The following is a 26,396-nucleotide window of genomic DNA, read 5'->3' on the forward strand; positions in this document are numbered from 1 at the left end:
TAGATATACGGACCTGAATACTCAAGAGTGACGTCCTGTACATAAAGGGCTTAATTATTAAAACGTCCACGTTAGCTGACGTCGACAAACAGCTGGAGCGAGAGCCACCACACCTCCGCCGTCGTGTGATGTCCACGTTGCTGCCAAGTTGGCATCCGTCGCAATTTATGAATTTTTTCAATCCGTATGGTCGCTTGATTTCAAGCTCTTATATAAGTCCTCAATTTTTAAATGAGTAGGTATCTTGTGAGAATGTCTCACGAATTTTTATCTGTGAAACGGGTCAAGAGTAGCATAAAAAGTAATACTTTTTCATGGATGACTCAAATAAGAGATTCGTCTTACAAAATACGACCCGTGAGACCGTCTTACACAAATTTTTGTCTTTTTAAATATATATCTAGGATGACCGAATTGTCTCTAAAGTCAAATAATTACCATAAGTCGTTGTGTAATTAAAAAAAAAAACACTTTCAAATAATTTATATATATATATATATATATATATATATATTATTACATTATTATGTTTTATTTTCAAGTTCATTATCCATTCACGTGTATATTTTTTCACATCATGATCAAATATCACTTAAAAAATGAACTCATGCATCGTAAAATGTCAGTTAATTTCATCTTCTATTTTGGAATCATGACACACATAGTAAACAAATTAAAATTAATGTTTATGGAATTTAACTTTTTTCCCTCAAAAGAAAGGAATGAGAAAATTATTTTATTCAAACTGAAAAAAAAATCTTTTAGTCAAAATCTCGATATATCGATAAAATAAATAAAACGGTTGTAAATGTCGATAGAGGAATATATAACATATCTTTAGCATGATTCTAATAAAAAAATCCAAGAAATATATATAAGATCTATAAAAATATATGACCTCACATAGCAAAATTTAAATTAAACCGTTAAATATAATGTGAGAATAATATTTTTATACTAGTTTCTTATTGACAGACCTGATAGTCAAATTGTAAATTATAAAACAAATGTCATCACTGCTAATTGCACCAGCTACCCTATGCAAGTCTGAATCAATCAAGCACGTTGAATCTCTTTATTTAAAGAGTAGGTCTCTTGATTGACCGTTTCACGAATCTTTATCTGTAAGACGGGTCAACTCTACCGATATTCACAATAAAAAATAATACTTTAGCATAAAAAGTAATACTCTTTCACAGATGAACCAAATAAGAGATCCGTCTCACAAAATACGACCGTGAGATCGTCGCACACAAATTTTTGTCTTATCTAAATAAGGTATTTTCTCGAAAATACAAGGCTTTAAAATTTGATTAGTTTTACATGAGTTTTCCGTTTTGTTTGAATTTTCACGTTGAGTGCTGATACAGTTTCTCAATATGATATTATATACATGTTATATCATTTGGAATAACTAAAATCGTTTTTTTTATACACTTTATAATTTTGTTAATCTAATTTATATTGTGATATCATATTTTGAGATTGATGTGATCCTGGTGAAATAGATGAGCAGGGTTGGATGCTCCACCGGATCGAATCAATAATGTTGTCAGTATGTTTCTGTACGCCATGCGTTCAAGTGAGTCCAGGAAAACTTCTGATTCCCATGTCCACCACCACTGTTACGGCCTCCTAATTAGCTTCATCAATGCGAGTCAGGGATATTACCATTTTTTTTTTGTTTCGGACTTCGCAAGAAAAACCCGCAACGAAATAGGTTTAAAGATTAATTTAAACTTCAAGTTCGAATATTTTTTTAAATCCTCGAAATAATTCCCCCAATCACATGGTTATATTTGTACTATTGGTTGGGGTGTTTAGTGATTACTGCTAAAAATAAATAACCCATCACGTATGAAATAATTGACAAAAACAAGAAATATACAAGAGCATCAAGCTATAGTTTAAAGTCGATAATAATTTTAATATTTTTTTAAAAAAATTATTTTAATATTTTTTTAAAAAAAATTATTTTAATAGATCAGGTACGACTTACGAGTAAAGAATAATTATAAGTCAAAAAATACTCTGAATATATGAATAAGTTCTTTGAATCACCATACTTCATATTCTCTCAAATAAAAGGCAACATTCATTTAGATTAGATTAGAAAGATTTCTATCATGATAATATCTTTAAAAGTTTTTACCATGTTATTGTACCATATTGATAAAAATATCCAATATTGAATAAAATAGTTCTTAATAACACAAAAATTCTTGTGAGACGGTCTCACAAATCAATTTCGTGGGTTGAATCTCTTATTTGTGTCATCCATGAAAAAATATAATTTTTTTATGCTGAGAGTATTACTTTTTATTGTGCATATCGATAGGGTTGACCCGTCTCACAGATAAAAATTCGTGAGACCGTCTCACAACAGACTCACTCTCTTAATAATTCTCTTAACTCGTTTTTTTCTCTTTCTTATTAAATTTATTTATAACAGACTCGACATTTTACAACCACCGGTATAAATCAAACAACATCAAAAGGATATTGCAACAAAATATGGAGCGCACACACATACAAACCACTAAAGCATGAGACACAACACACACACGTTATAAAGATCAGATGAAAAAATAAAAAAAAAAATTCAGAAAACACGGGGGGTGGGGGACTTGACACCACCACGAAACCATTGTCTCCTTCGATTTTCACATATTGATTCATTATTTATTACAACAAATATGAAATTACCAAAGTCCAATCTCGGCTTTTGAATAAGAATCGACACACGAATTGCTGTCTCCCAAATCTTAAGAACCCCATGTTACCCAGCAATCATACCTTTTTCCTCTATCTCTATCATTATCCAATTCCCTGTGCACTCTTCTGTCCAACTCTGGCCTATTTGTCTAATCTCAGCCTATGGAGTGCTGACTCGTGTCCACCACTCTCTTGGTCCCATTTCATTTATTGGGCATTTGATGTTGGGCTGCCGCGAGTCTATGTTGAGTGATGGCTTTTTAATAGCAAGGCCCATCCTTTCGTTGTGCACGTGATAAATCATCGAATAATTCATTGTTCGATGTCTCATGTAGACTTAAGCTTTTGGATAGAGTTGATTCAAGTCCATGATGTTAGCATTAAATTAAAGTTCAGACTCACTGTTATATGGTGAACTGTTTTTGTGGGTCACTCTTTAATGTCTTGTAAACTTCACGATCTAATTATTCATTCATGAGCGTGACAAGGTGTGTCAGATGTCTCACATCGATTGGATTAAGTATTTGAGCATTATATATATGGACTTGGACAATCCACTCTCATTGAGCTAACTTTTGAGGTGGAGTTAAACACAAGTCCATGATTTTATCATGCAGTAGCTTGCAAACCACACTACTTAGATAAATTGTATTGGGCAAACCTTGTGAGATAAGCTCGGTGTAGAAAGTGTTGGTAAGGTATCAAACTCATGATCATTGGTCGAACGCTCACCACTCTACCAATCCGGACACCCTCAGAGAGGTCTTCATTCTTTTTTTGAATCAGGAGGACGTGGAAATGGGGTTGAAATTATGTAATGCAATCATCTCTTGTTTAAATAAGTAGATCATTGTTATATATGAGTATATCTATTATAAGACGGTTTCACAAATTTTATCTTAAAAACGGGTTAACACAATCTATAATTATCATGAAAATAATACTTATAACATAAAATGTTATATTTTTTCATGAATTAGATTGGATCGGATATTCGTTTCACAAAATTGAACAGTGAGACGGTTTCGTGCTATATTTATTATAAACAAAGATGCAAAATTCATGATTTTCGCATGAAATAGGAGAACAAGAATTGCAATGTACATGGCATGCAAGCTCATTATTATACATATTATATTGACCATTAAGATACACAAGAGAGAGATCCAAGAGTCCAATTTTCCGGAATCTTTGGGTCATCCCAAGACCATATCTCAAAATGATAGTATACTAATAAATTCAGCACTAAAACATGTTTGATTAATCATCTTCCAAAATATTTAGCTAATTCATAAGGCACCGCCTGATAAAGTAATAAGCAGCAAACTAAAGAGCCACGCTAGAAAAATTATCTTAATTACTTTTGAGCTATTTGTTACCTTAACCACACCCTCCGATCACTCCACAGCAATTTCATTTCCTGCCTCATTTTAGTAATTTATTCATCGTCTTTCCCACTAGCATTAATTTCTTCCAAAACTTGAAACCAGCCTGCATTGAGTTCCTACAAGTTCAGAATAAATAAAAACTAGATAAACAAAGAAAGGAGAATTTGTATGACATAGAAGTTTCGACCAGTTCATAAATCAGTTAGTTGCAGTGATCTTATGTTTCTTGTTAACAGAGGGTTCATGTGTATGATCATATTTTCTCATTTCTCCAATTTCATCATCGCTATTATTTTTCTCGAGTTCTGCCCTCATTTTCTGGGCAAAAATCTCTTCCCCCTTTTCAGACAAAATCATCAGCAAACTATTAGACTCGTTCCTCGCGTTATTCATCATGTCGGCTTGTAAGGTTGAAATAAGGAGTTCCATGTCTTCTTGTTGTTTTTTAAGCTTTTGGATTTCAATCTTTGATATTTCTATTTCATCCCTCAAAGTTTCCAATTTTCTTTCCATGTCATAATTAGCATTGGTAACTGTACAACCACCACCTCCCTTTTTCTTCGGGTTCCGTCTCTTCACTTTCTGGGGAATTTGGTTACGCCTTTTAATGTTTGAGAGCATATATTCACTCCCAGCTTGAAAATACGGGTTCTCATACTCCCATTGATGATCCACTCCGATTTTCCTGAAACCCTATATAATAAAAAGTGATTAACTAATTATAACAGCAACTTCAGGCAAAAATGAAAGTCAATTTTCAAGGTACTTAATTAACACACAAAAAATTGTGATTCGATCTCACGATTCATTTTTTAGACGGATATCCAACCCGACTCATTTCATGAAAAAGTACGCTAAAATATTACTTCACTTTAAGTATGGATTGAATTGAGCATAGATCCGCCAGACCGTATCTGCTAATTAACTAATACGCACATAATTGTTGAGTTGAGATACAAAGCTTGACAAAATGTTGTGCTTAAAGTATAAAGGAAGTATCTCTGCGGAGAACTTGAGATGATCCCAAATGATGAAGCTTGTGCCCGATAAACTCCATGATATAATGGAGTTGGTTTTTGGATCATCCACTATATTGTAAGTCTTGATCAAAAAGGGAGGTGGCATACACCCCATCAACCCTTTTAAGCATTCAGATATATCTAAATCCCCACTCATAGTTGGTGAAGCTGGCCGCATTCCACCGGCGTCAATGTCTCCAGTTATCATATTGTTAGTTTGATGCTTTCAAATGTGCCAGTTGTTGTTTAAAATGGTTTATATATACTCACATAGGTAGTGCACACGGTGGATGTATAACATATCGAAATTATATACGTGTGTTGATCATACTATATATGTGGTGTTGGGACAATTTTTTCATGACTGGAATATATTCTCTAAACGCCTATTATATGGTCTAAGGCTAAGTGATGGATGGTTCATGTGATTGTAATAGATGTACTCTACTCAACGGTTACCTTTGATTTTTGTCTATTTTTTTCTCTTTGTCTGATTAATATCGATGAAATTATGTTTCAAGAAAAAAAAGTTTGTTCAGTTTAGAAAATTATAATATATAATATATATATACACACACACATATATATGGAAATAGATCTAAACTATTCCACGTTAATCAAATACTTAATTTCACGTTGTTTGTGCCTACTTGGAGTGATATTTTAGATAATCCAGAACAAATCTTCAAATTTAATTATTAACACATAAATCATATCAAAAACTATATATTTATGGCAAAAACTTGTGTGAGACGATATCAAATGGTCGTATTTTGTGAGACAGATCTCTTATTTGGGTCATCCATGAAAAAATATTATTTTTTATGCTAAGAATATTACTTTTTATTGTGATTATCGGTAAAGTCGACAAGTTTCACAAATAAAGATTCATGAGACAGTCTCGCAAGAGACATACTCTATATTTTATCACATCGTATTTATTGTCAGTATCTTTCATTATCTTATTACTCTGATCTAACGCATCAAAATTATATCCAATTTTTTTTTTTTTGGTTAGTAATGAAAATTGGATCTACATTGGCATACGAAAAGTCACAAGTTTTGTTTCTTGACTTCTTTGGTGCAGCAAGAGGGTAAATCGGTTGATTAATTATTTACACAAGTTACATGCACAAAATCGTTTATATTTATAAACATAAAAACTTTCGTGAGACGGTAAATTTTTGAGATAAATCTCCAATTTGGATTATCCATAAAAAATATTACTTTCAAAAGTAAATATGAGTAGGGTCAAATAAAAATCCGTGAGATCGTCTCGCAAAAACCTACTATGTTATAAATAAATTAATTTCTACAAGAGATATCACTTTGTGGTTTAATTATTTTTTCTCAAAATATATATACCTTAATCATTCCTTCACTCAAATTTAATATTGACCATTTTCTTAACAAATAAATTTTAAATATTTTTGTCAAAGTCGAAAAACTTGACCGGTCAACTATTGACATTTGACCGAACGGTCAAATGTTGATCGAGTAAACTGGGTTGGGCCATAACCCTCTAAATTCAGTTTAATCTTAATGGCTTAAAAAGAATTTATGTAATCTCAATTTAACATTAACTCGTTCCACTGTAGGCCCAAACCCAATAACCAAATGTAAAACAGGCCCAAAATTACCCTGAATTGTCGAGAAACAGGATGGCAAATTTTCACCCAATCCACATCTTTACGGTTATCTATTCTCTTTTCCAGATTTTTGGGTAAAATCATGGTATCCAAACATTGGCAAAAACTCCCGTGAAACAGTCTCACGGGTCGTATTTTGTGAGACTGATATCTTATTTGAATCATCCATGAAAAAATATTACTTTTTATGCTAATAGTATTACTTTTTATTGCAAATATCGGTAGGATTGACCCGTCTCACAGAAGAACTACTCTCGCAACTGATTTTCTTGAAACCCTTTTGCATTTACGCCAGATTTTTAATTCATTAGTCATTGTCTTAAATAATTAATTTGATGAACTTTAACTTTGAATTTAAATATCTAACACCAAATTTAAAAATAGAAAAAAAAATTATTCAAGCCCAAATTTAAATTAGGAAAATAGGGAGTGAGTCATGTTCTAATTGGATACAAATGATATTGATATTGAAAATACGATTTTGTCTATATTAAAATTCAGTGGTCCCAATTCTTTCTTTTTCTTTTATTTTAAAAAGTATGAGTCATCAAAAAAAAAAACAGAATTACCCTAAAATACTCTCTCTTTTAACCAAAATAAAAAAGCATTAATTCATTTGACCAAATTACAAACTAAATTATTCCTAAATGCAGTTCATATGTATGAAACACAAAGTAAAAAACTCATATATTACATGAATAATCTGCAGTACCTTTTTTTTATCAGATGATGATCACGGGCTTCAAGAAAAGGTCGTCGGCTTTTGGTTAGGCAGTTAGCCTCCAGCTTGGTTACATGTATGGATTTTCCGAATAGGAAGGTAAATGGCTTTCTTGATGTCGTCAACAAGCGCTGTGTCGCTATCAAAATTGTTGGCAGAGTTGTAAAACATATGAAACAGTTTCATGCAAGATAAGTGAAGTTGTCTGCACGATTTTGGCATACTATTATCACCTTCCATGAAAATGTGTTCCATGAATTCTTTCATTTTCTCTTCAAGAATCTGATTCACATGCCCAATTGAATCTTCTACACAGGCTTTCGGATTCGGGTTTTGTTTCATGTGGAGATGTACAAAGTTCATTTTCCCTTCTTCTTCTTCTTCTTTCTGTGCACATTTTCAATCAAAACCGGACGATTAGCCAACTGTAGTGAATGAATTGATACAACATTTGAAAAAGCACATTCATCAAATCCCATAGCAAAATTTCAATGAAAATTTTCATTACTTGATAGCTTTGAGAGTCATTCAGCAAACGGGCAATGGTCATGAGCAATTTGGTGATCTCGTGATATTCAAGATTTTGAGTTCCATTTGAGGAGCTTAGTTTCAAGAAACTGGATGTTGTTGGAAGAGCAATGGTGTGAATTGCAATCGATATCGCTGCATTTTCGAGATATTCATCCATGGATGCAACATATCCCATCAGGCTCCATGTCTTTTCCACCATCCACGATGTGAAGGTTTCACTCCACTTTACGCGCAAGAAGGGAAGAACAAAGAGTTAATTATTAAAGTATAAATTAACTATATTATATTATAACAATAACTAGTAAAACTGACTCAAATTTCCATATATACATCACTTACAATATTTCTTAAATTTGCCACTGTTTTGCTTCCTTCATGTGATGGGAAATTTGCTACAAATTTATTGATAAAATCATCAAGGGCATCAAAGATGGTCTTACTATGGCCAGTTAAACCCTCCCCTTCCCACCTGCAAATTTTTTTAAAAATTTGCACAAAATCGTATATATCATACTTTGTCCATCAATATTTGCATGGTGAACGGGAACACCTATATATTATGTAATACTTTCACTTTATAGTTTACATATCCAGCCTTCTACTTATATTTCTAGCTAGCTAGGTGCTTTATAAAATATAAACTAATAATTGATAGCAAACTAAATTCCCGATGAACATGAGCTTTGGTACCAATTTCTAAAAAATGAAGCAATGAAATTTTGGTGGAGTTGATATATGACTCAACCGTGGAAGGGTAACAATGAATACCTTTGAATAGCTGTTGTCAAGAGGTGTAACTCGCTTACAGATCCTTCCATGTCATAGAAGTCGTCTGCAAAGACGACAATAGTGGCAGCCTTCGCCATAGCCAATCTCATAATAGAATTGAAAGGATGGCAAGAGGATGCTGCAATAGCATAATAGCTATAATCTGTCTTATCTCTTCCAAATCCCATCTTACTCAATCCCCCTTCCTCCGACCATCTGTTCCATCGTCATACAACCAATCGTTCTTGGTGTTATATTCAAGAAAGTTTCTACAACTTTCAAAAAATTACAAATGTGTAACTATTTTTTCAATCTTGTACCTTCTCATTTCTTCCAACTCTTGCCTGTACATCGACTGCCGATATTCGTAATTTTCCACCGCAAGTTGAGCTAACTTCTTGTTGTCAAGGCACGATAACCTGATAGATTTATTCAAGTATGCTTATGTTAGAGTAGATGCCCTGCAAGCCAACGGTTGGCTAGGGAATTTATTGACTCAAGTGTAATAAACAATCTTTATTTTAATATAATTTACTTTTTAATGGTTTCGTTATACTTTATCTGTATACCCATGCAATCAGCATAGATAAAGTCCTTGATTATGCTTTAATACAAATGAATCGTAATTCGATGTTGAAACTCATTTGTAAACACTGCATATTCTAAATTCGTTCCTAGTCGATTCAGCCGCCTAAAACATGGATAAAGGTCGCTTGAGCTCGAGACTAGCATCTGTGATGTTGTGTACTGCGTTTCTTGGTAAGGGCATAGAGATGTCCAAACATGCAGATGGTAGTCATATGATGATTATACCGAACAACCCTCCCTCGGACTTTCCAAGTGGTTATCATTCATCGAGAGGATAAGTCCGTGGTTATGATTGTACACCATTAGTCCTTACGACCCGGGACAACACTGAGGCTCTATACGCTAGGGCTGTGCTTTGACTCGTTTACCGGCTCCAGGAGAGTCATCAGGTGGCGAGGTTGGGTACAGTTGCGACACATATAGGAGCCAGTGCATTGTAGTCGGGGATTCACCGCTCACCTACGGGTGTGGATATCCTATGTGATCTAATGTAATAATAGTGCATGGAATCTCTGGCCAGAGTATGAGATGTACGTTGGAGAAGGAGTTCTCCAATAGTACACGCGATGCCACTATCATAGTTATCACATAGTTATCGAATTAATATGCAACCCTCGATGAACCAATGGTTGCAGATTCGATCGGGATATATGAGATGAAGGGACCGTACTGTATGTTAATCATAATCGACTGGTTCTTGCAGGCCACTATCAGTGATACCTAGGGGATCATGGGGCGATGCTACTAGACGCTCTTACCATGATCCGATGGGTGCAATCAGAAATGAGTTCTGACATTCTTGATCAAGGTGTTGATGAAAAGAATGAGGCTAACTAGGGTAAGCCCGAATAAAGGATTATGTCCTGAATCACAAAGAGTTGTGAACCCACGGCTAGCTGTATCCCTGAACCATTGAGGGTCACACAAGTACTAGATTGTTTGTTCCCGTTGAGAGAATAAATTCAAGGAGTTGAATTTATATTATGATATAGTAAATTCAAGTAGTTGAATTTATGATAATTAAATTTTGAGAAAATAAATTCAAGGAGTTGAATTTATGATATAGTAAATTCAAGAAGTTGAATTTATGAAATTTGGATAGAATAAATTCAAGGAGTTGAATTTATAAAAATTTGAGAATTTAATTTATTAAACTCAAATGTTGGGTTTATTAAATATTAAATTTTGGAGGTGATAAAAATTCAAGGAGTTGAATTTATCATTTAAATAATAAATTCAAATGTTGAATTTATAATGTATTTAATTTATTAAGCTCAAGAGTTGAGTTGATTAATTAATAAATTAAATATGGTTGGTAATATGTTTAATAGGCTTGTAGGAGTACAAGTCCAACATATTAAATAATTAAAGTTTTAATGGGCCTTGATTAATGGATTAAACTAGTGTGACTAGCTCAATTAATTAATCAGGCCAATTAATGTTAATTAAAGGGCCCAATTATTATACTATGATAATTAGGTCATGGGTTAAATATAATAATAAGAGTTTGACCTAAAATAACCTAGCCTCCATCCTCATGATCTTCGAAAATCACCTATTATTCATCCAAATATTTAGTTTACTTAATTAATGAGATTAATTAAGTAAATCATGATTAAAGAAAAAAAAAGATTTCTTTATTCCAAATGGTACAGATTTTCGAGAGATTCTCTCCAAGATTTAAAATGAAAAGTTCGGCTCTTCCAAAGCGAATTGAAGTGCTGCTCTCGAAATTTTCTTTCTTGTTGCAAGAAATTGATTTTTCCTTCCGTGTTCTATCTCTACGCAAAAATATCTTCTAAATTTCTAGTGCAATTTAGAAGAGGAACAAATATTCCAGTCGTGGACCGGATTAGGAGATCGAAGAATGTTCGTAGGGATTTACAACAAGAGCTACATCCGCTAATACCGGATTAGTTGGAGTCCAGTGATATAATTCACAAAGGTATAAAATTCTTTACACCCTATGAATGCTTTTGTTAAAATCATACGAGCGCCCAAAGCAAAACATATTTTGATTGTCAAAATAAAATTAAAAATTTTTAAAACTTTCCGCTGCGTTTGGACTCGTAGAAAACCGAGATCCAACCGCTTATAATCAAATAACTCCTGTGTTTGTGTATAGAGATACGTAACATATGCTTATAATTGATTATTCTTTTAATTTGAAAAGATTGAAAAAAAAATCAAAAATTATAAAAGTATGATTAATTAATAAATCCGACTCGCTATTGTATCACTTCGTGTATAATATATAATACCTGTAAAATGAGGCCTTGCCAACCCACAAAGGACTCTTGTTGCTTTCTTCTATCCACTTCCTATGGTTAAGATGATCGAGACGAGCCGTCCATGGGACATCCATTTCATATTTCATCTGTAGATTAATTCATATAGTTATATTTGAGAGAACGATTAAAATAATATATAGATCTTAATAGTCGAATTTTTTTATCAATGAACTTTTTAACATAAAATTTAGCTCCCTAGACTAAAAATCTTTGCTACTCCCCTGGTTGAATGTATATGAGAGTTGTCTCAAATAATTTGAATGAATTAAACAAAGGATTATATTACCACATTTCGAAGTCCATTGGAAATAACAAAATTGTGATCTTCAAAATCATCGAACATGGTAGCAGTCTGCAGTATAATCCTAGCAAAGATCCGTGCCTTGTCCGATTTGCTTTCTCCAGGAAATGATATGTCTGTGGCTGTGAATACACTGTACATTGCACTAATAAATTGCTCCGGATTCTCTTGCATGTGAACCATCACTTTTGCATCATTTAGAAACCAACAAAAGCTCTCTACAAACACACATCAAAAAATATATATGTCACCAGACATCATATTGGTGGAGATTATGCCGAGCCGATAGTGATCATGATGCTAATAAAGTACCAAAACTTGTGGAATTAAACAAACAATAGTAACACAAAGATTTATGCGGTTCATCAAATATAGGCTATGTCCACATGGTTATTTCAAATGTTTAGTATTTACTATAAAACTCTCAATATCTCATAATCTTCAGCTCGAGTATAACTTTGAAAATACTAACTAACACAATAGAACCTCAAATCATTCAAGAAACCTAGAAACTATTTTTTTCTAGACTGTGATCTCTTAATTTGAAGGCTCAAATAAAGCTTCAAGGGATTACCCGACTTTGCCTTCGGGATCCTCCCACCAAATCCACTTAAAAATGCTGAAGGAGTGGATTATATATAGACACAGACTCATTTATTGTCAATCTTTTGACAATGCCATAAGCTTGAATTAGCTATAATCTTGAATTAGCTCCAGCATCCACAACCGCTAATGTATCTCTTTAAATGGAAGACATATCAGTTTTCTTTCCTCGCGCAACAATCATGGCTCTTTTTTAGTTTTCCATGAACCATCACCTAGGTTCACGTTATGACCTTCATCATTGAGTTATCCCACTGAAATCAGATTGCATGTCATTTTGGTACATACCTGACTTTGTTCATTTTCCAGACATATCTATTTGACATCTTCATCGGGATATCACCTATACCAACTATTCCCAAAGGTTTTTCATCAGCCAGAAAAATTTTTCTGTAATCTTCAGCATTGTAATTATCGAATACATCATGAGTAACAGTGGTATGAAACGAAGCTCTTGAGTTCATAACTCCATAATCAGCTGGACTTTCCATGGATAACAATAAAGCGTTATGTACCTCCTCAGTAACATTATTAGCATTGTTCCTAGTTGATTTGCATTTCTTTTTCAAATGACAAGTCTTACCATAGCTCCGGCTCTTCACATTCTTTTCAAAGTTATTTTTGTCTTTCCATTTCTAGACTTGGATCTACCGTGTCATTGGTTATGACCCTTTCGCCCTCCAGCTTCTTCCTCTGTTTTCGAGATTTGGAGAAGAATCTGATTATTTTCCTTCACCCAAATCCATCATGCAAATTTTTTCAGCAATGATTTGATTTCTGACATTATTGAATTGTATCTTTCTTTATCCAACAGATTTGCTAACTGTTGTTGCATAGGTTCCCAAACATCTGGTAAAGACATCAAAAAATAATTGCACAAATCTCATCGTCAAAATTAATTTCAACCGATGTTAGCTAGAACAAATCATGTTAAACTCATTGATGTGAGCAGCCACCAAAACACATTCTCCCATCTTTAAGTTAAATAACTTTTTCATGAGATGTACTTTGTTGTTTGTAGATAGCTTCTCGTACATATCCGACAAAATAAACATAATCTCTTCTGTAGTTTTTGCCTCCACCACGTTATGTGTCATATTCTTCGTTAAGATCAATTGTATTACACCTAACACATGTCAGTCAAGGAGTTCCCAGGCTTCATCCTCCATCTTTTTCGGCTTCATTCATGATGGAGGTTGATGCAACTTCTTGCTATATAGGTAAGCTCTAATATGTAATCGCCATAATGTGAAATCTGTATTGTCGAACTTGTTGATTCCAGGTCCCGATCTATCATCTTCAGTCATCGCCTTTCTAACCTTAACATAAAATTTCAATAATCTTTTATGATGTGGAAGCTTAGACAAAGCTAGAACCACATTAGCATACTCAAATTCTAAGAAATTTTACAACAAGGCTCTGTTATCAGTTACTGGGATTACGCCCAAGAGATAACGATTATAATTATTATAATAATATAATACCAAAACTTGTGAAATAAAACAATTAACAAAATAAACCAATAAACTACGTCCATTGAACTATTACAAATATTTAATAATAGAGAGAAATTTACAAGTATTCATAATAAAATACTCAATATTTTACCATCTTAATTTAAGTATAACCGAAAAAATAGTTTTTGGAGCACAACATTCAAGAAACTCGGAAACTTTTTCCTTTACTTGATTGTGATCTCTTAATTTGAAAGTTCAAACAATTAAGGGGTTGGCGGACTCTGCCTTCCCACCGGGTCCACTACATAAAAATGCCGAATGAGTGCATCTATATATAGATACAAATTCATTTGTTGTCAAATGTGCACCCTAAATTTGGAGGAAAATTAGCCGACATATCTGACAATTGTGACACAACTGTCAGAGCTACTTGGTCCACGACCTCCACACTAGACACATATTATGTCACGAAATATAACAAATGATTGATTAATTAATTTCCAAATGTCTTAATTACCTGGATTTTGGTAATATCCTTTCATCCTCAGCAGCCTAAAAGTCAATGCGTCTTTGAATAATTTCATTGGCAATGCGTCTCCGAAAGAGTAGTTCTGCCTTTCATCACTGGAAAAGCATTAAACAATTAACCAATTAATTTTACCACTGGGCACTGGTGAGTGCTATGTGTGGGCCTTTTTTTATTTATCTTATATAATACTAATTATATATGTGTGTGTGTGTGAGTGCTACGTAGTGCGGGCCTTTTTTTATTTATCTTGTATAATACTAACAATAATATATATATAGGGCCTTTTTTATTTATCTTATATATATATATATATATATATATATGTTGATATCAGGTCAACTATTTGTGAGACTTGGGGGAAACCTTTAATTTTTTTAATAATCTTGGTTAGATTTTCATGATCTTCTTTGTTATGCATGGCACAAAAACTACATGTTTAATCTCAACTTTACCGTAAGAATCCCAATCAAAAGATCATGTTTAATTTAAATTTAAAATTTACCTGTGAATTCGATGGAGTATCTGGTCCATCTCTTTGTGGAACAGTTCACCTAACCCTAGTCTTTGTAAGTGATCAACCATGCAAAGATTAATCAATTCTTCATCCACGGGATATTTGGCCGGCACTGCATGGAATATATGCATGCCAAATAAATTATAGCCGCTACTTTAAGAACTTTGATTTGGTAATTTAAGTGCATTTATATTATTAAACCTCCTCCATCAGGAAAATTTTGAACGAGGGACTCTAGGTATGAGAGGCAGTTGACGTTGTATGTCGCCATATATGCGCGAGCAGTGGCCGAGGGCGATTGGAAAAACGATCCATCGTAGTTGAGCCGTTTTGTGATTTCTTGTTCACCAAAGTCATGAATACTAGACATTGGCAACGCCTCCAAATATGAAAGCAATGGAAGATGACATGATCCAGTTTCTAATTTTTCCAAAGCTTTATTTTCCCTGAATTTTTACGATAAACTGAATATTTTGCTTTTAAAAAAATAAAAAAAGTATCCATTTCTATTCCTTTTTCTAATAATTAGGAGGATATATTTTCAATGTCTTACATTGAAAGTATTTGGCGGCGCTTGAAGAAAATATCAGCAATTGGACCTCTCAAGTTTTCTTGGAAAACAACCTCCAAGGCCGCTGCCTCCGCCAATTCAATGGCCGCAGTAAAAACCAGGACGAACCAACGTGGTAGATTTTGATACTCATATAGTTTGAGAAGAATCTCCTCCGCCGTCTTAGACTCGATAAATGCCAACCCTAGAAGAATAATATAAGCAATGACATTTAAACACATTGACAAAACAGTGTATATCCATTGGTAGACAGTAACGTCTGATTAGCATAAATCTCAATCTCTTTATTAATCCCACCAAATATTAATTACCTTTATTTATATTTGTACGACCTCGATTCCATTTCTTAAGAGCAACCATGCAAACAAGAGTTGCGGGCAGAACATCAATGGTGGGAAGATGGCCGCCTACGTCACTTTCGCCCCAAAACCCTCCTTCCTTTTGGTTATTGATGACCCAATTCAGGGAACTCTCGAACATAGGACCACCGCGGCATTGATTTTGGCTGTTCAAATTTTCAGCAGGAATCATGGCTAACCAAGCCGTGTCATAGGCAGATGGAGAAACAAATGATTGGATATTGATATTGTCTGAAAATAATTCTTTCTGAACCTCAAAAACTAGAGACTGAACTAAACACAGCGAGGATCCCATATTTAGATTAATATTGTTGTTGTTCAACGACGCTTATGCTGATGATATATATCTATAGAATACCGATATTTATATTGTCTTTAGGAGCGACAGTACTCGACCGATGTATTATAAGTGGTAATTTAGTGTACTAAAATTAAATTTTGAAAATAAAAAATTAATACATAAAAAAAATCATTTTTCCATGAAAAAACAGTAACACATAAATAAACTATATCATTTACCATTTTACTAAAAATATTACTCGGTTCATTCCAAAAGAAAGTTTAAAAAAAAAAATTCAAGTATGGTATATATAGTGGCAAAACTTTTGGAGTTTAAAAGAAAGTACGAGTTATTATACTTTTTGTAACGTAATCGATATTCTGGTATAGATATATAAAAGGTGGGTGATCTAATTTTTTTTAAACAAAAATGTTTTCTACTTCGTATATACTCATATCCAACCTGTCATTTCGAATGCTTGGGTGTGAGACGTCTCGTCATCAAGATAGATGAGAGAATCGACTCGTAAATGATATAATATTATTCTATGCTACATCTGGAGTATTTTTCCTCCTTATGACGTAGTCAAATGTTAACCTTTGGATAAATATCGATCAAAGAAGTGTTGTGGCTGATAATATCCATCAGTATTATTGATGACATTTGCAACGTTTTTCTTGATAAAATCACTATTTGTCATGCTTAAAAAAGGAAAAAAAAAATCACTATTTGATGATTTTTTATAACAAAAAATTTATTTAGGATAAGAATGATGAAATATTTGATAAACTAACAACAATTTAAAATTTGAATTTACGTATGCTTTGTTTTATGCCCAATGTTAGAACTAATGAATTAATTACGTTAAATGATAACAAATTTAATCACATTGATTGGATAAACCTTGCTCATTGGATTAAGAATATTTAAGTTAAACCCCAATTATATGCAAGTAATAATAACCTAGGCAATTGTTTTGACAATTTAATTTATGAGGAATAATGACTGTTAGGTAAACCATTATTGTATATGAAAAGATCCTATATTTCATATATTATTTTATTATTTATGTTGATTGTTAGAATTAGCCTAGAAATTGATAAATTGAAAATAAAATGTTTAAATATTTTGCGATGGAGGATTTGAGTACTACAAAATAAATTACTAGAATATGAATTATTAGAGACAAAGATGTCATAAAGTTCTCTTATGAAGAATATGTGTAGAAAGTGGTTATTTACATTCATTAGTCACTCAAATAGCAAATTCAAACACTATCATACTAAATCAAACTATACATCTCAGTTTCATAAAGAACAAACTTAAATAAATAAATAAACTCAAATCTGTGTTAGTTTTTGTTTAATTTAATTAATTGATATCCAAACAAAAATTGGTTTCATGGTGATTCTGATTTTAAAAAAAATGATTATAATATGTTAATATTATAATCAATTATTTATCATACACAATCAACTTCTCGTTTTCGGCTTTTAACTTTTGTTTTCAAACCCTACTCACTTTTAATTTTTTCTACGCTTCATAAAATATAAATTTAATCACTTTTTTAAAATCATAATATATTGCAAATACTCTCTACATATTGCAGAAATTGTGAAATATCAGTGCACCACATCTAAAAATCACATATATATATATACAACAATCACTTCTATATAGCATAAAGAACCATGGTGTGCGAACACTATTCTGCATGAAAAACGAAGAATTCATGATTCAACAACCTTTGAGCTCTATTTGAATATATTTTTTCTTTCGATATATAGGTTCGGTTTGGACAAGTACTTTAAAATTGTTTTTATAATTGAAAATTTTATGTGCATTTATAAAATTTTTGTAAAAAGTTTTGAAAAATATTTTTTTAAAAATTTTCACCAAGTATAGTTTTTAATGAACAATTGAGATATGTTTTTTGATGTTACTAGAAATTAAGGAATCGATAAAAATCAAAACATATTATTTTTTAACTGTAAAAACATTTTTATAGAATAATTTCCAGACGCGCGCGTATTTGTTCTTTAAACAAATATAAATGCTTTTATAAATAGAAAACAACTTTATAAAAACGTTTTACAAGTATCAGCTTTTCAAGTAAGCACACACTATTACTTGAACTGGGATAAAACATAAACCTTTACTCACGTATACATTAAGTTGACGGATAAAGCTTTGAAAATCACAGTGATTGAAGCTATAGTTCCGTATAACAGAGCTTGATCCCGTTGAAATTAGATCCATCGATTTTCCCCGCCACTCCGTCATCGCTGCCACCACGTCACAGTCAAGCACCGCCTTTTCTATCGGTACGGCAGGATTCTCGTGTCCGGCTGGCTCTTTGAGCTTGCTGTAAGTCAGATCGTCTTTACAAATTTACTGATCATGATAATTAAAAAATTAAAACACAGTTTGTGATGAAGATATGTCTGTACTTCTCTTTAATTTTACTTTTCTTGTGCATGAAAATTATGAGTTAATAGATTTTCATAATAAACGTTTGGCCCTGTCACGAGAAAATCCGGTCATGGGGAACAGTACACCAAACTTAAAAAAAAAAAAAAGGTTTTCCAAATAGAAATATGGTCATGTAAATAAGCTTAATTTCTCTTTTAATCTTATAATTAATCAAATTTCAATCTTAATGCAATATCTTTTTTCTTTTGCAATTATATTATTTTTCGTGTCGTACACGTCAGTAATATCCCGTGTAATTTCAGCATTCTAGAAAATTTTGATTAAAATATAAACGAAGCAAAGTTAATGCACTAGGACTCTAATTTAACCAATTAGACTACCAAAACCAAAATTTGGCCAACTTACATGATAATTTTTTTTAATTTCCCCAAGTTTTTATATCAAAAAATAAAATTTCCGAACTTTGATATCTGTCGTCGCGCAAGTATACATACTTTTTTCTTGTGTCTCATAATCTTGTTATCCCTTTAAAAAAATTTAAAAGAATTAATAAGCTAATATTAAGCTACATTGATTAAGCATATAACTTTTCAAAGAGGCATTTAAATCGTCATGGAAGAAGCAGACCGTCACTGTTTTTTGAAGCTGTAGGCCTAAAAATGAAAAAAAAAATCGGATTTATGGGCTCATGCATATCTCATCAAATTTATGCATAGGATTTTTCCAAAAAAAAAAAAAACTAAATGATTTAATTGTATCACAATCAATTTAGATAGTATTTGCTAGCACTTATTTAAACGAGCTTCTATATACAATTTTCAAACATTTTATTGACTTAAAATAACCTGATTAAAACAAATTTTGGTATCTCAATTATAGAATGGTTCCTATGAAATAAAGTTTGTTTGATTTGCTCGACTTTTATGTTAATTTGTTTTCATTCAAAATCAAGAAATCCACAATTGTTTTGCAACTTTAGCTTTAGCCAAAGTCTAATCAGCCTTTTTCGGGAAAAAAAATAAACATTCAAGTGGTATATGGACAAAATTCAAAAATTATTGTACCAAGACCAACAATTGAAAATTTAATAGACCTAAACCAAAAGGATTACAAATTACTCGATCAAAAAAGTTATTTTCTCATTTCATAATGATTAGTAATTAGCTTAAAATTGATAATTATTTTATAACCATTTTAAGTCCTTCAGATAAAGTCTTCGAGGTTGCATTTAGATATGAAGATTTGAATTTGATGAAACATTTGAAATAAATATTTGAAATGATTTCATGTTAATATAAATTTGAAATTTACTAAGGTTGTGTTTGGTTGGATGTAGTTAAAATCAATGGATTCCAATTATAGTTTTATTATTAACAATAAACAATACATAAAATCTTAAATCGATATATTAGTTATTTACACATTAATTATATAAAGTATAATGAATTTCATATGTCTCTATTATTTGGTGACTTGAAATCAATCCTAATCAACATGAAACAATATATAAACATGGTGGGTTGAATTTGAAGCTCATGATCTATTTCTCTGAAGCTAAAAAATGTATTTGAAATCTATATATTTGAAATTCATTAATCTAAATATAAAAAAACTCTTTGAGAAGTTAAAACCTAATGTCAAATAAATTTATCCTAACAAATATTGTTAGTATGAATTTAAAATATTTAACTCCAAATTCATCGATCAAAATATAACCGAAACACGTCAATCTTTTCAAGGGCGATTCGAGATATATGTAATGGTTAAAGATGATGAAATTAACGATTTCGGTTTTAAGTGGCAAACACGTACGATTGAAATTAAAGTTTGATTGATTGGAAATATATATAAAGCCCACACTTGTGCGATTCTCACTTCCACAAATGACAAACCCCAATCTCTTTGTCGATTTTGGTTTGAAATAACATGAAATCCTCCGAAGATAACACCAATCACACCATGCATTCACCAGCTTTTATTTTTTTTAAAAAAAGTACGTAAATTAACTAGCAATAAATCACACATGTTATGTGTGAAAACTACATAAAATATAATAATGGAAGACAAAAATTTGAAGAAAAAAAAAGGATTATACAAAAAGCTACTTAAATTACCTCAACTTTTACTATTGTTGTTTTATGTTTTTTTTAGATGTAATGAATTAAGTATTTTTATGAGAGAAAGTGAAATAAAATATCAAAATTGCAGGGATAAAATAATAAAAAAACGTGGAAGGAAAGTCCAAAGAGAAAGTAGGGTAGTGGAAATGAAATATTAATTTTTTACCCTTCTTGTACCCATTTTTTTAAAAAAATATTTAGTAAAATTAGGTACATTTTAGAATGTTCATTTAAAATACCAGAAGTACAAGAAAATTAGGATTTGATCACGCCATTTGACATATTTTGGATATTAGTCTTGTAACTTATCAAAGTTCGATTTTCATTTACAAGCTTAGATTATTTTTTGTTTTGGTCTTTTTTTGGTATGAAATCTCTAAATCTACTGAATATTATTTATTTGACATCGATGTTATCCTACATGAATCATGTGATGATAATAAACATATATTACATATATAAACATCTAACTAAGCAAAATTAAAAAAAAAAAATCCTGCACTTTTGAAATATTTGATGTCTTTCTTGTTTATTTTTCTTTTTGTTTTTCTTAGATAGATTTTAATAAATGTAGCATGAGTTTTCTTTACATCATATAAGCTACATAAGATATAATCGATGTCAAATATGCAAAATTTGTTAGATTTAGTGATTTCGGACAAAAAAAAAAATCAGAAAAAAATCAAATTATTTGATGAAAACCAAACTTTAACAAGTAATATGACTAAAATCCAAAATATATCAATTCGCAGGACCAAAATCTTAATTTATTATATAAATTAGTTTGTGATACCCCATGGATGGGCCCATTACCCCTGGCCCATCTCTAGTCCAAATGGAAGACAGGCTCATTAAGGGCCCAGGTATTCTCCTATAAATACCAGGTTTGAGATCCCATGGATGAGCCCATTACCCCTGGCCCATCTCTAGCCCAAATAGAAGACAGACCCATTAAGGGCCCAAGTATTCTCCTATAAATACCAGGTTTGAGCATATGATAGTTAATTCAATATATTGTTTTCAGCAGCACCCTTAGTTGCTCCCTCATATATCATCAGTCATTGACTTAAGCGTCGGAGGGGCTACGCCAGGACACCCTCCTGGCCCCCTTCTAACGGTCTTCTTCGTGATTTCAGGCTCAGAACAATTTCAAAACCCTGCGTCTGTACTAGTGACGCTTGCCGGAATCGGACCCTAAATTTCTCGTGAGTACCAGTTTGTATGAGGTTCTCTTCCATTATAATATAGTAATATATTATATAAATTAGTTTGTATGAGGTTCAAATCATCCACAATGGATGAACACGACAAAAGTCAAGTTCTAGATGAAAGAGTGACATATTTCCCCAAAGTACCTTTGCTGATTGCGGAAGAATTCCAGCAGATCAAGTCGGGCTTTGGGTATTTTCATCACACCAACTTTTTTTTGTGATAAATCGCTATCAATGTGTACAAAATCACATGATGAAATGCGCTTTACCAGTTCCACGTTACACGACTTTTGGAGTGTTTGTATAAGATGATCAGTCGATCGTCTGATTTTAAAATTAAAAAATATTGATGAACACAACATTTTTTGTTTTCAAATAAGATGATTTGTCAATCATTTTATATAAAACAAAAACAAAAAATAAATATCTCAATATAGCATAGGCTGACTCGTTCGTAACAAAGTTCAAAGGATCTAGCCAGTTTCCTTCCCTAAAAAGTTGTACATAAAGAAGTGGTGCTTTGGGCTTTTGGACCTGGGAAAAAAAAAAGAGATTTAATCCATAATTTTTTTTAATTATTATATTATTACACATGGGACCGATTTTGTTTTGTTTTGTTTTTTTTCCTAACCAACTGTTCTTTTGGACCAAAATAAGAGGTTTATATATGCTACTACACCTAAATGGAATTTTTATAACAAATAGATGTATTTAGAAAATTAAACATTTGCATATTTTTTTGGTTCATGTTTTTTTTCCAATTAAATGAACAGCTTACTTTTAGTTATCCTAATTTGACATCGGAAGGACACCAACTTTCTCCTAATGCTACTACACAAACAAGTGCTTTACATGATATGAAAAAGATTGGAAAAAAAGGTTTCTTCCCATAAATTAGAAGGACAAAAAAGGTTCTTTCCGTAAAATTCAGTCTTAACTAACATTTCAGACATACCCATTTACGGATGAGTATAAAAACAATAACTTTGTAATTTAATGTCGATTTTTTTTAATAATTGAAATGAACGAATTACGGTCTGAAAAATATATTAACTCGTCATTACATCATAAAACCACCCCCATTAGATATAGCTCTCGCACGAAATAACAAAAAGAAACAAGAGAAAACAATTTTAAAATCATCCTTCAAATTGTGTCACATGTATTTTGGTCATGTGCCGGACCGATTTCGAGTTCGAAATCCACGTAAAACAATCTGTCATTAAAAAAAGTGTTGGATTTAGTGATAATTAATTAATCGCTCACTTTGATCCATGGTTCGATAGGAACGGCAGAATTCTTAATTAGATAAAAAAACTCAAAACCCAACGTACCTTATTTCTTTAACAATTAATCAGTTGTAAATATGAATTAATTACACCTAATTAAACCTGAATCGTAACTGGCCGGAAAATCCGTGCTGCCTCATCGGAAATGCACCGTGGAGAGATCAATCTCGATCAAGTTTTCTTCATCAAACTCGCTAATCCTCTTCTCGTCGAGTGCGATCTCGATCAAACCATCTCTATCGTCCACATCTTCCCACTGGAAGCACAAAATCTGCGGCGAGTCGCAGCCTGAGATGGCCGTCGAATCACCTTCCGACGAATTGTCGGAGTCGGAGTCGGAGTCGGAGTCCGGATAGAACAACGACAGAGACGCGTATCTCTGTATGACATTCATCTGGGATTCTCTCTTCTTCATAGAGACACCGCCTTCGTCTTCCTCCGCTTCCTGTCCTTCGTGTTCTTCGTATATAACCTCCAGCGGCGCCCTCACGTCCCACTCAACGAAAGAATCGGAAAAATAAGTGCTCGAGAGAAATCCATGCTTCCCGTTCGCGACCGATACGCTTGGTATCCTCGTACGACCCTGATCATCAAAATCCTGCGATCCTGTCTCAGTGGAATCGAATTCCAAGCAATCGGGTCCATCGTGGGTGCCTTCTGTCTCCAATGGAACAGGATTTGGGTCGGTGGCTCCGAATCTGAGGAGTGAAAGCAAGAGAACCGCGGTGGAAATAAGCACCGGAGAAAGTGCGAAGCTGAGGAAAAGGGAAGGGAAGTAAAGGAGGACGACAGCATAAAAAGTGAGGAAGGTTAAGAAGAGAGGATCCGAGAACAGAAAAGAAAGCGTCACCCTGATCAAATTGTCCTCTGTAAAGGGACTAAGAACTTCTAAACTTTCCGCCATGAAAATGGAACGGAAAAGCTCTAGTAAAGCGAAGACGAAGGGATTCAAATGTAACAGAATATACAAAATAATATGTAATTTTTAAGTCTATATTTATCAGATTATAATAAACATCTGCATCGCATGCACACAACTCGACAAAAAACCCGGTCCAGTGAGTTTATCATGATTCCATTTTATAGCTGTTATAAACATTTGCATCACATGAATTATGGAAAATTAATATAAAGATCAGGTTTCCTTATGCCTAAAGAGGCTTGTCCCAACTCCCAAGGAACGAACTATTATCATTCAGAGAAGTTAATTTCGTTCATATTTATAATAAAAAATAATATTTTTTTATAAGTGACTTAAATAAAATATTTTTTTTACAAAATCGACAAATTAAACCGTCTCATTAGAGTTTTTGTGACGAATTAGACGAAGAATAAAAATAAATAAATAATGTGAATATTTTTAAAAAGTTTTCATTTTCACACAATCCAGCAATCACCTAATTTAATTCTTGAATTTCCATTTCAGACTAATTAATTTTTTCCTTGTTAGATAGAAACTACATAGGAAAAATTCCTCCATCTAAATATATATATTTTCACCCCTGCCCTTAGTCAACTACCCAAAGTATTCGTTCAATGGTTGTAAAGAGAACGCGTGCGTTTTTTCTCGTTATTCAATATATTACATCACATGAAAAAATTGATATGATCTTCTTGCGATCATCGACTCATCCACTGTGTAGAGTCGAGCTAACCCTAAATATAGTCTAATTCTAATAATTGTGCAGTAAGTTGGCCAATCTTATTACAGTGCCCACCCCGACATTATATTTTATTGTTCGAATAATGTACAATATTTATCACCGGATCGCATTTTCTCCAAACAGACATATCTTCCAAAATATTAAAGCTGACGCTTCTTTTTGTCAAATCTAATAAAAACTACAAGTTATTTTCACGAAGAGTGTCACTTGTGAGACGATTTTACGAATCACAATAAAAAGTAATAATCTTAGCATAAAAAGTAAATTTTTTTCATGGATCACCCAAATAAGAAACACAGCTCATAAAATACGACCTGTGAGACCGGTCTCACACAAGTTTTTGACTTTCATGAATATATGGTTCTTCTACGTTTGATGTTAAAATCCACAACTTTGAAGCATCAAACTAGTTTTATTTTATAGATAACTGATTAACGTTATTGGTCTCAATTGTTCAGATCCTACGCTGGTGACCATGCATGCCCAAGCAAAACGAATTCCGTTGAACAGATAGATAGTTCAAGTGTTCGAAAACCAAACCAAACTTTAAAGTCAAAACAATCTTCATGGTTTGGATGGATCGATTTCAGTAGTCGATCGTGATTTTGATCGGTTTTAAAATCAATCATGGTTCAAATTTTGGATAAAAATAAATCGAACCAAATTCACATTCATATAAAAAAAAATATGTGACAAACGGTTGATTTAGTGTGATTTGTAATTTTTTTATTTTTAGTTTGTATTATATTATTAATAAGCTTTGTATACCGTTCAATTACATTGAAAAATCATTTATTACAAATTTTAGTCTAAATAAATACGACAACCCTAAAAGTTTAGAATGTTTTACAAGTTTGCAAAATTTTTATAACCATTATAAGTAATTTAATTTATAATATTTTATTGATAATGATTCTAATCTATGATCAGACAAAATATTCATTTAACTTCTATAAAGTCTTACTTGCAATTCTCTAAACTACGATTTTATCATGCACTAATTCATTATGGGCAAAAACTTGTGTGATACGGTCTCACGTGTCGTATTTTGTGAGCCGGATCTCTTATAATTTGGGTCATTCATAAAAAAATATTACTTTTTATGCTAAGAGTAGTATTTTTTATTGTGATCGGTATGATTGATCCGTCTCACAGATAAAGATTCGTGAGACTATCTCACAAGAGACCTACTCTTCATTATGACACTTAAAATTTAAAAATCAAACTGAAATTCATGGTTTAGATTGCTTTGGTTATAAACAATTCGTGGTATGCTTTAGTTTGAAATTTTGTAAAACCGATAAAATATGATTTTTTTCGAATTTTTATCTAATCGAATCAAGCCACAGCTAAACACTCCTAATAGATACATGAAATAATAATAATAATAATAAT

General features: G+C 32.3%; 3 protein-coding genes across 3 annotated transcripts; all 3 read right to left on the minus strand.

The window, feature by feature from the left end:
• Positions 1–4,153: 4,153 nt before the first annotated feature.
• Positions 4,154–5,330, minus strand: LOC142522047 (heat shock factor protein HSF30-like). Its single transcript, XM_075625217.1, has 3 exons — positions 5,061–5,330; positions 4,338–4,796; positions 4,154–4,219 (listed from the first exon to the last, which is right to left on the minus strand). The coding sequence occupies exons 1-3, from the start codon at positions 5,328–5,330 to the stop codon at positions 4,154–4,156; spliced, it is 795 nt and encodes a 264-aa protein (XP_075481332.1).
• A 2,057-nt stretch (positions 5,331–7,387) lies between these two features.
• On the minus strand, positions 7,388–16,321 carry LOC142522661 (S-linalool synthase). The gene is made up of 12 exons (XM_075626182.1): positions 15,957–16,321; positions 15,628–15,829; positions 15,276–15,520; positions 15,063–15,186; positions 14,549–14,655; positions 11,957–12,189; positions 11,641–11,756; positions 9,112–9,210; positions 8,792–9,007; positions 8,363–8,492; positions 8,001–8,246; positions 7,388–7,879 (listed from the first exon to the last, which is right to left on the minus strand). Exons 1-12 carry the CDS (start codon positions 16,297–16,299, stop codon positions 7,547–7,549), a joined length of 2,394 nt encoding a protein of 797 aa, XP_075482297.1. The 5' UTR covers positions 16,300–16,321; the 3' UTR covers positions 7,388–7,546.
• A 7,024-nt stretch (positions 16,322–23,345) lies between these two features.
• LOC142522647 (uncharacterized) lies at positions 23,346–24,321 on the minus strand. Its single transcript, XM_075626167.1, has one exon. The coding sequence runs from the start codon at positions 24,239–24,241 to the stop codon at positions 23,474–23,476; it is 768 nt and encodes a 255-aa protein (XP_075482282.1). The 5' UTR covers positions 24,242–24,321; the 3' UTR covers positions 23,346–23,473.
• Between the last annotated feature and the right edge of the window lie 2,075 nt (positions 24,322–26,396).

This window comes from Primulina tabacum, chromosome 13, assembly GCF_025594145.1.
Source record: "Primulina tabacum isolate GXHZ01 chromosome 13, ASM2559414v2, whole genome shotgun sequence".
NCBI classification, from domain to species: domain Eukaryota; kingdom Viridiplantae; phylum Streptophyta; class Magnoliopsida; order Lamiales; family Gesneriaceae; genus Primulina; species Primulina tabacum.